The 15,091-nt window shown below is 44.4% G+C and overlaps 1 protein-coding gene across 1 annotated transcript; it reads left to right on the top strand.

The window, feature by feature from the left end:
* Nucleotides 1-794: 794 nt before the first annotated feature.
* On the top strand, nucleotides 795-8,389 carry RAB5IF (RAB5 interacting factor). Its single transcript, XM_066625141.1, has 4 exons — nucleotides 795-1,023; nucleotides 3,361-3,464; nucleotides 4,417-4,546; nucleotides 6,746-8,389. The coding sequence occupies exons 1-4, from the start codon at nucleotides 859-861 to the stop codon at nucleotides 6,785-6,787; spliced, it is 441 nt and encodes a 146-aa protein (XP_066481238.1). The 5' UTR covers nucleotides 795-858; the 3' UTR covers nucleotides 6,788-8,389.
* The last annotated feature ends 6,702 nt before the right edge of the window (nucleotides 8,390-15,091 follow it).

Here is a 15,091-nt window from a genome sequence, read left to right as displayed (position 1 = left end):
GACAATCCATCAGCTCTTCACTCAGCCCCTCCCTTCACCAATGCAAAACGATCACATTTCTTTCACCTGCTGGGGGAAGGGAGGGGTCCGCAGGAGAGAGGATTGATGGATTGTCAGCCTGCTGCCTTCTCTCTGTCATTAAGGAGGCTGTTGTTAAAGGACTATTCAGTTTTTAAAACTGATTTTAAAGGGGTGTATTTTTCCCCTTCTCCAGGGATCAGCACATTCTTTCTTATTTGCAAGGGCCATTCCTGTTGAGTCAAATCCGTGTATAAATAGGCTGGACCTGCAGTCAAAATGCAAAACAAGCAGCAAAAAAGCTTTAGTACATTCCAGCATAATTTAAAAAGAGGCCTTGGGAAATGGAAATGTTTTAAGGTTATTTTTTAAAATGGTGAGTGGGGGGGCCTATTTGAATATCTCTAGGAAGGGTTATCCCGACCCACCGTTTGAGAAACACTGACCCACAGTGTGTCTCCCAGGCAGCCCTTGGCTGTGGACCCTCAGGTACGTGTCTCAGTCTTCCTGTTACTCAGCCGGATGCTTATTCAGTGCACTGAGGCCCCTTGAACAAAGGCGAGCCTTCCTGCAGAGGGCACCAGCCCCCCGCCTCATTCGCTCTCACACCCCTGAGGCTGGTCCCCGCGCCTGTATCCCTTCCCAGGGACATCTCCATCAATAAGAGCAACGCCTTTGCGGCGTTTTGGTCCTCCTGCCGCGCCGTTGTCTTCGCCGGCCACGTGGCAGGAGCAACGCGGCCATTGGACGAGCGACGGGGCCGGCGCTCACGTGGGCGCGCGGGTGGCTTCCTTGCGGTGACCGCGGGGCGAGCTGAGCTTCGGGGCCTGGCGGGGGACGATGAGCGGCGGGCGGCGCAAGGAGGAGCCGACGTCGCAGCCGCACTCGCAGCAGCACCACCACCACCAGCAGCACGTGGTGGCCAACGGCGGGGGCGGCGGCGGCGCGTTGCGGGGCTCGCTGTGGAGCAAGGCGCTGCGGAGCGACTCCGCCTGGGAGGACAAGGTGAGGCCTGGCTGGGCAGCGCCCGGCTCCGTCCTCCAGCAGGCCCCGCTTGGCCAGCGACTGTCAGCACAAGCCTGTGCGTGTCTACCCAGAAGTAAGCCCCATTAGAGTCGGTGGGCTTACTCCCAGGTAAGTACGGTTAGGATTTCAGCCTCAGAACCCAAGCCTATGCATGTTTCCTCAGAAGTAAGCCCCAATATAATGGGGCTTACTCCCAGGTAAGTGGGAATAGGATGGCAGCTTCAGACACCATGCCTATGCATGTCTCCTCAGAAGTAAGTCCGATTAGAGTCAGTGGGTCTTACTCCCAGGTAAGCATGTGTGTGTCCTGTGCTGGTTATAAAAAAGCACACTGAAATGTGTGTTGTGTGCGTGACTCAAAAATTCCACTTTGAGGTTACCTTTTCCAGTATATAGCTGCTTATGGAGAGCCAGGATAGTATAGTGCTGTGTTTCCTAACCAGTGGTATGGGTATGGGTACCAGTGGTAGTGTCTCGCTTGGAGGCAGGCTGTGCAGCATGGCCTCTCCCAATTTGAAGAGACACTTGGCCAACAGACTGAGGCAAAGAGGCAAAGAAGGAAGGTCCACAGCTAGGGAGACAGACCAGGGACAGACTGCACTTGCTCCCGGTGTGGAAGGGATTGGCACTCCCGAATTGGCCTTTTCAGCCACACTAGAAGCTGTTCCAGAACCACCATTCAGAGCGTGATACCATAGTCTTTCGAGACTGAAGGATGCCAATGATGGTATGGGTACCGCCAGTAGTACTTGAGGTGGTGTCTAGAGGTACTCACAGGAGCACTGGACACCTGCTGCCCAGCAGCAAGACCAGTGACATGACCCAACAAACAGTGGTAGGAGGCTTGGCATCCAAGTTGGATGGATGGAGCTCTTGGCAGGCAAAGCTCCAAAGTGTGCTTTTCATTTGCTCAGAAGAACCTTCTCATCCACCCTGAGCCTCTGACTAGTGTTTGTTGCATCTCATCTGGCCTCCCAACCCAGGAGTAACCAACAGTGATGTTATCACTAGTTATTTCTGGCAGTACTTCCAATAGGTAGACCATGTGAAGTGGTATGTCAGAGGCCAAACACTGGTGTAGTGGTTTTAGAGCTGGCCTTAGACTTGGAAGATCCAGGGTCAAATCCCTACCCAACTGTAAACTTTACTAACTTTAGGCTGAGGGATAGTGACTGACCCAATCTCCACCTCACAGGGTTATTGTGAGGACAAAAGGAGGGGGCTGTCTGCACCACCCAGAGCTCCTTGGAGGAAGGGTGGTATAAAAATGTGAAAAATAAGTTAAATTAAATTTTGCAGCTTCAGTACTTTGTGGTGTGGTTTTGATTGGGAAATGCATAATGCAGCCTTCAAGAATGGTGTGGGCTGCCTTGAGGGCCAGCAGGGAAAAGAAGATGTAAAGTATGCATCACAGTGCCTGATGTCCATTTGAGATGAAAAATATTAAGATGAGATTTGGTGCTTAGATGACTTAGATGACATGCATAGCCCAAGCCTATGCATGTCTACTCGGAATTAAGTCCTGTTATAGTGAAGAGAGCTTACAGCCAAGTAAGTGTAGAAAGGATTGCAGCCTCACTCATTTGTGTTCTATAACTTAATGGAGGAGAGTGCTACAGTATGATGATTTTTCCCTGTTACCTGTACCTTTTCTAGCCCACACTGATTTTCTCATTTTGGCATCATTCCGTGTTAGTAACATTCTATTTATACTTGCTTCTGATTATTTGGATGATTGCAGTCAGGGCTAGAAAAATGAAAATTTTGGGGTCAATCCAGGTTCTTAACAGGGAAAGCCAGTATGGTGCAATGGGTAGGGTGTTGCACTTGAATGTCAAAATCAAAGATTCAGATCTCTGCTTGACTTGAAATTTACTGGTGGCTTTCTTAGGTTGAGAGTCAGCGTGACTTGTGACTTGCCCAAACCAACTTCACAAAGCAGCTAGGCTAATATAGTCTTTTTTGAGCACATTGAAGAAGCAGTTGGACACAGATATTATATATAATATATAAGTTGTATGCTGACACCAAAGCATTAAATGTGCAAATTTTCTTTCCTGTGTGGAATACTATGTAGGAATTTGAAATGTGGTTCCAGTTCTGATTGCAGTAGTTCTCATGCTTCTTGCCTTTCTAATCCTATTTTTATAGATTGAGTAATTGAAACCTTTCACTGTCCTTGCACAATCCATTTGAATAAAGTAGTTTAGGAGTTCTCAAAGGCCAGGTTTATTCCAGCTCCCACAGGAGACATTCTGTGGAACTGTATGTAAATTATGGATCCATATGAATTTTAATCTTGTCTCTTCTGTACAGGATGAATTTCTAGATGTTATTTACTGGTTCCGGCAGATCATTGCAGTTATTTTGGGAGTGATCTGGGGCATTGTTCCACTGAAAGGATTTGTGGGCATAGCAATGTAAGTTTTGTTTCCTCTTTTTACTGTTGAAGAGTTGGTAACATTGAACGCTAAATAGCTGAAATGGCATAGAAATAGACCCCTAATCTGAAGTCCTTTTTCCATGTACCAAAAGGTGGTCTAAAAATAGTTAATGCCATGATGGCAAGCAACCTCCCTGCTTTGTGTACCGGGCAATCCAGCCATGAGATCAGCTGAACTATTTGCCCCGAGAAGTGGACTGGGGAGATAGCAAGCTGACTGAGTTTGTCCTGTGCCTGCCTGCAGCCCCTGGGTGCTCTATTTAGGTGTTCTAGCTTTCTTCACATGCTTGGAGAAAGTGTAAGGGGAGGATGTAGAGGGATGACTTGCTCCAGCTCTTCTGTTCCTTTTAATGTTGCCAGTGAAAAAACAGCTGAGTGTGGCAAGGGTAGAGCTGGGGGGGGGGGGAACAGAGATGATGAGGTGTGCAGTATTGCAGAGGGGTTGTTGTTGCAAGTGACAGGATTTGGGGAGGGGATTAAGATAGCAGATCAGTGTGGGTCCCCCTGTACATAACATTATTGAGTTTAGAGAATAATGTACTGGGTCTTTGCTTTGTTAGTCAAAAGTTTGTATTTTTAAAAAATGTTTCTACCTACTGTTTAGCAATAATTAGCCTAAAATATGTATTTAGAAGTATCCTTGTTGCAAAGTAAGATGGCAAGTCTGAGTGGCAGAATGGAAGACGCAGAGATGGCTATGGGCTACTATCAGTGAGGAATTTCTGCTCTTGACTGTCACACTGAGATGAATGTGACCTGGTTAATGGTGTAGCAATGAGCCACAGGAGTATCTCATACTCATTTAGTGAGACTTTCAGAGGAGAAGTTTATGATGAATTATAGTCTTTCCTGGTGTACTGTGGCTGATATAGTTGATATTTTGATATTTGTATATTGAAAATGATGGTGTATCTCTTTTTCCCTCCCAGATTCTGCCTCATAAATGCGGGAGTCCTGTACCTCTATTTTAGTAGCTTCCAGCAAATAGATGAAGAGGAGTATGGTGGAACATGGGAACTAACAAAGGAGGGATTCATGACATCTTTTGCATTGTTCTTGGTAATTGGTGCTATATGTCATAGATTGTGGGCTCTGTGGCCTCATTATAAAATGAAAGGCAGTTATCACCCCCAAAACGTAAACTCTTTAACTAGAGGAAAAGAAAAAGACAGAGTAGATTCCTGCCAACAAATTATTATTATTATTATTATTATTATTATTATTATTATTATTATTATTATTATTATTATTATTATTATTATACAGAGAAAAATCAAATAACTAAATGGCTCCCTGTCCCAAAAGGGCTCACAATCTAAAAAGATGCAAAAGAATACCAGCAGACAGCCACTAGAACAGACACTGCTGGGGTGAGGTGGGCCAGTTACTCTCCCCCTGCTAAAAAAAGAGGAGCATCCACTTGAAAAAGTGCCTCTCACCCAATTAGCAGGGGTTGAATATAAAGTGCATCTTAAAATTGCAAGTGATTCGAGTGGCATATGTTGTTTTCCTTAGCTAAGGATTTAAAAGACCAAGTTATACATTTACAATCATGTCTAAAAGACTGCCCTACATATCAGAAGTTCCCAGTTTGAGCCTTGCTTTTGTCATAAATTGGGTTTAGACAGGCAGATCCCTCTTAGCCTCAGATCCCTATCTGCAATATGCTAGAGATACTGTTACCATTGCTTATGAAGTGTAAAATTTATACATTTGAAGTGCTGTATAAATGCTGCTTATTGTTATAGCCAATAGTAAAGCTAAAGCTTTTCCTTGCCTGTACTACTTCAAGGCTGAGTAGTACGTCCTCCACAAATCTCCACCTTGCCTACACACTGAAAAATAATATATTGGGAAGAAAACTACACTAAGTTTTCTAAACACAGGGAGGGTTTTTTCTTTAGAGCATTCAGAAAACACTGTCCTTGACTTGCAGCCCCAAACAGTGCAGGATAAGAAAAGCTTTAAGCAAGACTCTACTGAATATATATAAACTACCTCTGACTTTAACGGTAAGAGGAGGCAAACCAGAGATTTTCTGGAGTATCGTGTACTTGGAAGTTTTAGCTATCTTACCCTGGGGTCTTGGATGTAGACACTAGTAGACAGAGTAACACTTACATGAACAAAAGTTTTTTCTACAAATAGAGCATTCTGCTTATGCCAAAACAGTACTCTGCTTTGTGCAAACAGAATCCTATTCTTGGAGAGAGGTGCTATGTATGAATGTGTTACTCTAGACACCACCCATTGTTTCCATCCAGAACCCATGGATAGGGTGGCCAAAATATCTAAGGCTGCAATTCTAACCTGGAGTTAGGCGGTACAAGTTCCTTGCACTGGCCCAGGAGTGTTGCGCAAGTGCCATAAAACACTTTTTGCGCCACTGTGGAGGCAGTTAGGCTACAAGAGACTTGGAGGCAGTTAGGCGCAAGAGACTTGCACTGCCCTCCCTGCACCATTGTGGGCCCCGGGGAAGGTGAGTTTGCGTCGGCCAAGCTCGGCTGATGAAGGCGTCTGGGAAGGGTGGGTAGGAGGCGGGAAGGAGGTGTTTTGGGGTGGGGGGAGGGCAGGCGGTGGGCGTTCCCAGGGACAGACAGGGAGCGGGAGGCAGGGCCAGAATCCTAACTGTTCCTGGGCAACCTGGGTCAACTCCAGGCTGTTTGGATTTGGCGCAGATCTGAGTGGTCCCATTGGGGCTGCAGTGGCTCTCCCCAGGGTAAAGGGAAGCAATTCCCTAGTGGCTCAGCCACTAAGCACCCAAAACTTGCTCTGGATACAGCATAGGCCTGCTGGCCTGCCTGTTCCAGCGCAAGGTAGGATTGTGCCATTAGTTTCTAAAACTCCTGAAAGTCTGTGGTTTGCCTTTTACCATTAGTGTTGTAGCTACGCTGTGCATTTAACCACAGCCATTTTATGTGGGGTGGGTGGATGAAGAAGTCTGGTTCCTATTATTGAATTTCTGGTACAGTCCCTAGTAGCCACACGCATATCATATATCGAAGAAATAGAAGGCAGTTAATGGGTGAGAGAAGCCCCCACCTCCACAATTGCTGCTGTTCCTAACAGTTAAAATACTGGCTTCTAAATGCATTTCTTCCTGGATTCTGACTACAGTAGCCCCTGGGTTGCTTTTAGCTTTTTGAATACTTATGCATTCAGGATTTGGTGGACAGTGCAGAGATGAGAATCCAACTCAGATTCTGGCTTGTTGGGCCCTCTGTTGACGTTGCCTTCCTGTTCTGTACTCCTTTCCAGGTTGTCTGGATAATCTTCTACACTGCCATCCATTATGATTGACAAAGTTGGCCAAATCAGTTGTCTTAATATACCGAAGAACACTTTAAGATACAGCCTCTGATGGACTGGGGGGAGGTAAAATAAGCCAGTTTTTTGTACCCATGAATCCAAGGAGACTGGACAGATTTCATGGCACCTGAGAAGAGAAGTTGAATCTGTCCTGATTATTTGAAAACAAAGAAGTGTTGCTTTTCCAGAACTTAGAAAAAAGAAGCCATCACAATATTTGCAAACAGTACAAGGCTATTCAAACACTGAACACTTTCTTTGACTATCCAGTATGGCAGCGACAAACCTCTAAGGATGAACCTATCAATTTGTGCCCATCACCTTGCCATCTCTGAATGAAGTCTGTTCAATTTGTGACTTGTCTTCCATTTGCTAGACATACAATTTTAAAATGCTAGCCATCGTGAGGCACTTGGCAGGAGTGGAGCTCTACCAAAACAGCTTGATGGTTGTCCTCGGCTTGTTTTAAGAAAATTAAAGATCTGACCTGTGTTTAAATGATTGTATTAAGTATTAATGTCTTTAACTGGTTCATTGAGGGTTTCTTAAATTTTGGTTGATTAGCAGTGCTATAACCAGAATCTTCAGATTATATCCTAAAACTGGGATTTTAAAACCTTTTTGATAGGTGCTGGGGTTTACCTGGTTTTATTGTTGAACTTCTAAAAATAGTCACCATGGTTTAGGAACACCTTAATGATTCATTTAGCCAGCTATGTTCTCAGAGTCTACCTCAGAGTTCAGTGGTCTAAATGCACAAAATTTATTCAAGATGTATTTCAGAACCCACTTACTTTGGGGTCTTTACATGTTTCTGAAGTTCAAACACAACACAAACTTTTCATTTTTAGTGAAACATAGATTAATTAAGGCAGCTAATGTACATGGAAGTAAGTATTTCACAGTGGGAGTTGATTGACCTACAGTTCTGATTTTGGTGATTATCAAAGGTATTAAAGATGATAATAATAAAGGTACTGGTGACTGTACACTAGGCTATGTAGATTCTTAATATATATTGTCTGAAAGCCATTGGCCTTTGAATGGACTGATCATCTTAATTTAAGATTAATGAACAGAGATAGATGGGTTTTGCACTAAAACTGCCTTATGGTGAGAACCTGACTTGAGTCTTAACAAATGGTGGATGAATTCCTGCATTCTTCTTACTCCTATTAAGCCCTAATTTTGCACATCTCCACAAGATAGCTTTCTAGATGCTCACCTTAAACACTGTCTTGCCTTTTCCCCCTCTCCATGATCAGTTCTAACTTTGGAAAGGAATTCTGCCCTAGGATAGGAGAAACACTCATACTATCAGCGCTAAGGAAAGGGGCCGCTCTTGCAGGTTGTTGTTGCCAATTAACTGAATAGTTTTCAGTTCAGTCTGCTTTTTTTTTTTTGGTGTGCGGATTAATCTCTACCTTGCCTCATAGCTGAAGCAGCCATTTTTCTCTTTAAGGAATTTCTGCTAGGGTTTATATTGCATTTTTCAATCATTTGATTTTGTTTACTCAAAGCTTCAGTCACCCACCAGATAGAGTAAATCATTTTATACATGAAAGTTATCTAATAAAATCACATGGTTAAGAAGCTGGTATGGCATTTTCATTTGCTCTTGTATCCTTTTATTTCAAACTTTGGTATTCAGGACTGACTTATTAAACCAGTCCTAAGGAACATGTTGTTATTACTCTTCAATGACCAAGAAAATGTAATTCTGATGTTCTTTACTCTGAAGGCATTGGCTTAAATTCTAAGAATCCTGAGTGAAGTTCCTTGTACGGAACAGGACTTTCACACACCATCCTTGCCCCTCTCCAAAACCTGCTCCAGAGTGCTGGCAACCTTCCACAGTCATATTTAGTGCAATGTGGAGAGAGGAATTGGTGGAAAGTGGGAACCCCTGTGCATGAACAGAACTGTCCTCTGCTTGTAGTAGAAGTCCATTGTAACTAAGCTATTGCTTGCTATTTATTTTTGGGTGTTGAGGCTTCACCCTGGAATAAGTGAAACATGTGAGGAATGCATTTCACCTATCACTAAGTTTCTGCAACTAGCCTCTATGCGTCTAGAATTGGTGCTGATGGCTTCCTAGTCTCCATGTGGTTTCCAGAGAGGCTTGAGCATAGGCTGTTCTTTAGAAATACTGTTGAGCAAGTGGTAACATGAGGTTGCATCATAGATTGGTGTTGAGCAGATAAGTAAATTGAACTTGTATGACACCAGCTTGCAAACTCAGCAATGGTAGGTCAGACTATGTAACTTGCACAGCAATATTAGTGTGCATGAATCTCACCCCATTTTTATGCCTTTCCAGTACCTGTGTGCCACTGGCTGATAAGTGCTGAACTTTTATGAAAGATGAGCTGACATGAAAATAGTTTTGGATGTCATGATGCATTGTTGCATCTTTACCAGTGTCTACCTGACTCTAGATAGTGTAATATTTTATAGACATGACAAGGAAAAAGTTCTGAGATTCGAGAGAAACAAAAACACTTCATGTAATACACTTAAAGTACAGAATTTGCTGTTGCACAATGCAATTGTAGCCACTAGCTTTGGGTATTAGCCATGGTAGCAATATGGGCATACCATGTTTGGGATGGTGTTCCTCTGGGATGGTGTTCCTCTGAACACCAATCACTGGGGAGAAGTGAGAGCCTGTGATCTTCCCAGGACTTCTGGTTACCCACCGTGAGAAATTAGACTGAACTTTGATTTGAACCAGTAGGACTGCTCTTACTGTATGCCTTACTTGGTCTAAATCCTGGGACGAACTGGAGGGAGCATATCTTGCCCTTATTAATAGCTGCCCTGGCTGCTGGTCTGTTTTTGGACATAATTCAAGGTATTGGAGCTAATCATCAAAGCCATAAATGGCTAAGGCTTCAATCCTATCCAATTTTCCAGTGCTGGTGTAGCCGTGCCAATGGTGCATGTGTTGCATCCTGTGGTGGGAAGGCAGTCACAGAGGCCTCCTCAAGGTATGGGAACATTTTTTCCCTTACTTTGGGGCTGCATTGCAGCTACACCAGTGCTGGAAAGTTGGATAGGATTGGGACCTAAGTTATTTGAAAAGCCTGCTTGAACTGACCATCATCAGAGGCCCTTCTCCATGTCTCTTCTCCCCCCCCCCCCCGCCGCTTTATGAAGTTAGGTAGTGCATGTGATGACACACCTGCTTGAGGTATTCTGTATCTAAAATGCCCTCCCCAGAGAGGCTAACCTGTGGCCTGTTCTGAAGCCAACTTCACAAGTCCTCATTAGGCTCAGCTTTCCAGGCTACCATCAGAGCAGGTTTTAATCAAGGTTTTAAAAATTCAATGTGCTGACTTTTAGAACTCTGCTATGCTTTTATTTATTCTGCTGATTTAATGTTGAATTATTTTGTGTTTGCTATTTTTGTCCACTGCCCTTTGAAGAGGAGTGACATATAAATGTTTAAATTGCACCTTAGCCAAGTATCAGACTGTTATGAATCTGCTCTTGTAAAAGAGAAAACCATTTCAACACATGAGAATTTAGCTGTAACCGGATAACAAAGTAACTGATCAGAGGTTATCTATCAATGCGGCCCTCAGGAAACCCCCAGTCTCCAATGAGCCTCTGACCCTCCAGAGATTTGTTGAAGTCCGCACTGGCCCGACGCAACTGCTCTCAAAGTGAGGGCAGCTGTTTGACTTCTCACGTGAGTAGTGGGATGAGGACTCCCTCCACTGCTTGTTGTTTCACATCTGTGATGCAGTAGTGGCAGCAAAGGAAAGGCCAGCCATTCATATAAGCATCTTTAATATATTCATTTATGAAAACTTATGTAAATTTATTCAAATTTTAAATGTAAATTCTTTTTTCCCCCAGCCCCGGACACCATGTCAGAGAGACGATGTGGCCCTCCTGCCAAAAACTTTGGACGCCCCTGCTCTAGACACTTGCAGAGTCAAGTGCAGAAAACATGGAGAGGCTTTACTGAGTCCTATGGAGATCAATCTGCCCATAGATGCTGTGGCTACACTAGGAAAAATTTTTCCTCCAGATACATCCAGTGTTACCTGCAGTCATTACCTACCTCAGCAAACTTTAGGTCATATGAAAGCATGGATTTTTCCAGTAGTTGCTGCACAGTGGGTACGTTGATGGGTGGGTACACAGTGGGTACATCTTTCTTCGCAAGGACCTGATAGCAAATCTATCCAAGGATTTCATTGTCTGACCTAAATTTTTTTCAGGGAAGACGGACTAAGTTCTTCAGAAGCCGATGTATCATTTTTCCCCCCCTTATGAGACAAGCGAATAAACCTGAATTCATATCTGTTCAAAGCTGACTGGTAAGAAAAACGTCCTAGACCCAAGAAAAACATTTTTGCCTCTTAGGTCAGGCCTGTACCTGCTCTGCCATAGAAATGCATCTTATCTATTTATTTAGGCAATTTATACCCCACCTTTTTCCTTAGTAGGGGCACCCAAGGCAGCTGACAAAATATAGACTAAATATTCATATAAATAAAAATCAAAAACAGACACAAATTATTGAATAAAATCAGCAGTGCGTATAGTCCAATATCAGGAACTAAAAAGCATAAGATAATAAAAGATTAAAGGAGTGGTAAGAGCATAAATTGATTTCTTGCACTTGAAAAGAGATTGGCGATGCCACAAACAAGTCAAAAACAGAGGTTGTTTGTTCCAAAGAGCTACTCTGAGGAAATTTGAGCTTTTCCCTCCTGTGTTTGCCAGGAGCAAAGGGTCTCCCTGGGCCAACCCATTCCCATCATTGGTGCAATAATAGGCAGCCCTTGGCTCCTTATTCCTTCCGTTTATGTGTTTGCATTGGGGAGCCATGAGTAGGCTTGTCAACTGGCCTGATATGTGGTTTTGATTTATTGCCTGTATAGCCTGCCTTTCTCAGGACTCACAGACTTAAGGCAGCTTGCATGGGGTTCCCAATATGGGGATCTCCCATCCAGGCCTTGGATCCCTTTAGCTGCAGCAAGGTGACTGCATTACATGGTCTCAGAATATGACATGTTTGGCTTGCATTCCCATTGTCAGAAGTTTTTCCTCTCAAAAGCTTTTTATAAAAAGAAAAAAAAATCTGTACAGCGAGTCCTCACTTAAACTCATTTCATTATAAGTCATTTCATTTTAAAGTTGTTGAGGAAAAAAATCAATTTCTATTCGGGGTCACTGTTTGTGTGTTTGCATGTTCTCCCCATAGTCTGTGTGGGTTTGCTCTGGCCTGGAAAGCTCACATTTATTTTAATGTTGTATATCAGAAGTGTTTTGGGTTTTTATTTAGATGTGTGGTGATGTTTTTGTGACCAGAAATATGATGTAGGAACTTGTCTCTTGTTTGCATTTAAGCCTATGGTAAAATTGGTTTCATTATAAGTCATTTCATTTAAAATTGTAGTTTCCAAGAACCTATCAATAAACTTTAAGTGAGGACTTGCTGTACTCCTTAGGCAGATTTTGCAGTGGCTCTGTTCCCATATCTGTCCCAGATCTGCTGGGCTCCACGCCTAGACTTGTTCAAAACCACTGGCCTGAATTCTTGACATCACCCCCCAAAACTGTAGAGCTCCACCTCTGGCTGCACCCCAAGACCCTCTTTGGGCTCTGCCAAGGTATCCAAATTCCCAGCTGTGAAGGCAGAGGCTGCACATGTGGGTGTATCTGTGCCTAGAGTGGCCCTCCTATGGTTGAGATGAAATGACCAACAAACCAAACTCTTGCCTGACTTTTAGCAAGGGTCCTACAGCCAGAACATCTCCTAAAAGGGCATTCAGGAATTCCTCTGGATCTGTAAATCAGAGCAGCCATTAAGATAGTTGAATATCAAGTAACATGCTGAATATACCCCTCACACCCACGGCCTGACTCTATGGACATATCCCAGATACATCAAAGTGCCCATATGTTTTTTTTAATGGTATGGGGGAAGCAAGCAGTGGCAAAGCTACCTCCCCTTCCCCATGAGATGCAGATAAGACATCATGCTATCCTCGCTCACCTTTCTCTTCTGTAATGAAACTGTCACACTGCAGCAATCTCCTCAAATTCATCACATTCTCAGCTCTCACATCTGGCAAAGATCAATACTTTTATGAGTCACAAGTGATCCTACTTTATGGTTTGGCCACTGACAATGAGAACTAAAGAACAAGCAATCCGGATCAGTTAAGGAGTGCACGTCACACCTATCTACTGGAGTGGGATCTGAGATCTATGTTTTATATGTATATGTGCTTGTCTAGCTGTGGAACCTTTAAACATGACCATGTCCTAGCCCAGGTTGTTTCATGATTATAGTCGCTCCCGGCTACACAAGAACAGCCGCGCTGGATCAGGCCATAGGCCCATCTAGTCTAGTTTCCTGTATCTCACAGCGGCCCACCAAATGCCCCAGGGAGCACACAGATAGCAAGAGACCTGCATCCTGGTGCCCTCCCTTGCATCTGGCATTCTGACATAGTCCATTTCTAAAATCAGGAGGTTGCACATACACATCATGGCTTGTAACCCTGTAATGTCCATAGCGGGAGGAGGCCCCTTCCCTGGGGTTGCCACTGAATGCGAGGGGCTTACCCGGTCGATGAACAGAGGTCAGGGGGGGATTAAAGGACGGGAGGCAGGTATAGTTGCTCGACACAGGCGGTTTAATCGCATCAGCTGTTTTACATTCATGTGGACTGTTACTTCACAGCCCACCATACATCATGCTGACACGTGCTGTCGTCATCTGGTAGGCTCCAGACACGACCCTGCCCATTCCTTGGCATTCTCAGCCCAATCTTTTCACCAAGCATCTCTGGGCCAGGGGTCAGGGTTCTTGAGGGCTGCAACCCTGCTGGTCAGGGTCAGGCTAGCTGGCCTTAGGGGGCCCCCCAATACCTCCATGCTTGTCCCTCAGGCAGCTAGCCACCACGGGGTTCAATTGGCTGTGAGCCCCTGTCCTGATAACCCCATCTCTCCACACTCTTGGTCCTGGCTGGTCTGGGGTCAGGGAGCTCTTCCCGAGCAAACCTCAGTCCTCTCCCTCTGGAGGCCTCTCCCTCTCTCCTTAGGCAGGGGTGGTTTTCCCCCTCTGCATTCCCTCTCTCTAGAGAGGAGCCTCCTCTCTCTTCCCTCTCCAGGCTTCTTATGGGGCCCCACCCCTTCTGTCTGCTTGTTGTTCCCAGCTGGTCCTTGTCCCTACTCCCAGGTAGGTGTTTGGCCAGGGACCCCAGTCCTGCTGGCACTTTGGTCTTACCCTCGAGGAGGCCTCTACCCTAGAGGAGATCCCTGCTCCTGGAGAGTTTTTGGCCACCCGGGCTGGGCCCAGGTGAGAAATGGATATTTCCTCTAGAAATTTGTCCAATCCCCTTTTAAAGGCATCTAGGCCAGATGCCATCACCACATCCTGTGGCAAGGAGCTCCACAGACCAACCACACGCTGAGTAAAGAAATAGTTTCTTTTCTAACTCTCTCAACACTCAATTTTAGTGGATGTCCCCTGATTCTGGTGTTATGTGAGAGTATAAAGAGCATCTCTCTATCCACTCTATTCTTCCTGTGCATAATTTTGTAAGTCTCAATCATGTCCCCCCTCAGGTGCCCATTCCTCACAAGGAAGGTGCCCCAGGCCAGTGATCATCTTAGTCGCTGTCTTTTGTGACTCTCACAGCTAACTGTGAACACAAACTGCAAATTTGTTCTCTGGGAAGCCATCATAATCACACCAATAAACAGACATGTTGATGGTTTCAATCTCTCATATGAATTTCCACTGCTCTAGGGCAAGATTTCTTGTTGTTTGTGAAAATTTCTGAAAGCTGTACAGCAATACCTGTATCTTTCTTTGGCACACTTGATTAAGCAGAGTGAAAAACCTAAATGAAGAGCAGGGTGTCAAAACATGTTCCCCTTGTATGTAGTCTTCCCCATAGACACTTTAAATTGTTGATCTCTCCCTTCTTTTTAAGGACATCATACAATTGTAAAATAGTATTGTGAGCACAATCCTATGGTTCCCCTCCTAGTATGCAGATGTGCCAAAATGGGCTGCGCTTCATGCTATTGGGGAAAGTCTCCTTTCTCCGCCACCATGCTCTGGGCCTCCAGAGCTTCTCCAGTGACAATCCAGAAGCATGCACTTCCACTTGTTTCCAGAGGACCATTTACAACAGTTGTAAAGCATCTACTGCTGCTGGAATACTAGTTCTGAATTGGGCTATGTGCATGTTTTTTTTTTATTATGTTTTCAAAGATTACAATAACACAAAGAAGAGACACACACACCCCAAAAGGACA

This window comes from Tiliqua scincoides, chromosome 4 (assembly GCF_035046505.1).
Source record: "Tiliqua scincoides isolate rTilSci1 chromosome 4, rTilSci1.hap2, whole genome shotgun sequence".
Classification (NCBI taxonomy): Eukaryota; Metazoa; Chordata; class Lepidosauria; order Squamata; family Scincidae; genus Tiliqua; species Tiliqua scincoides.
Note: the sequence above shows the minus strand (reverse complement) of the source record. Positions and strands in the feature narration are given on the sequence as shown.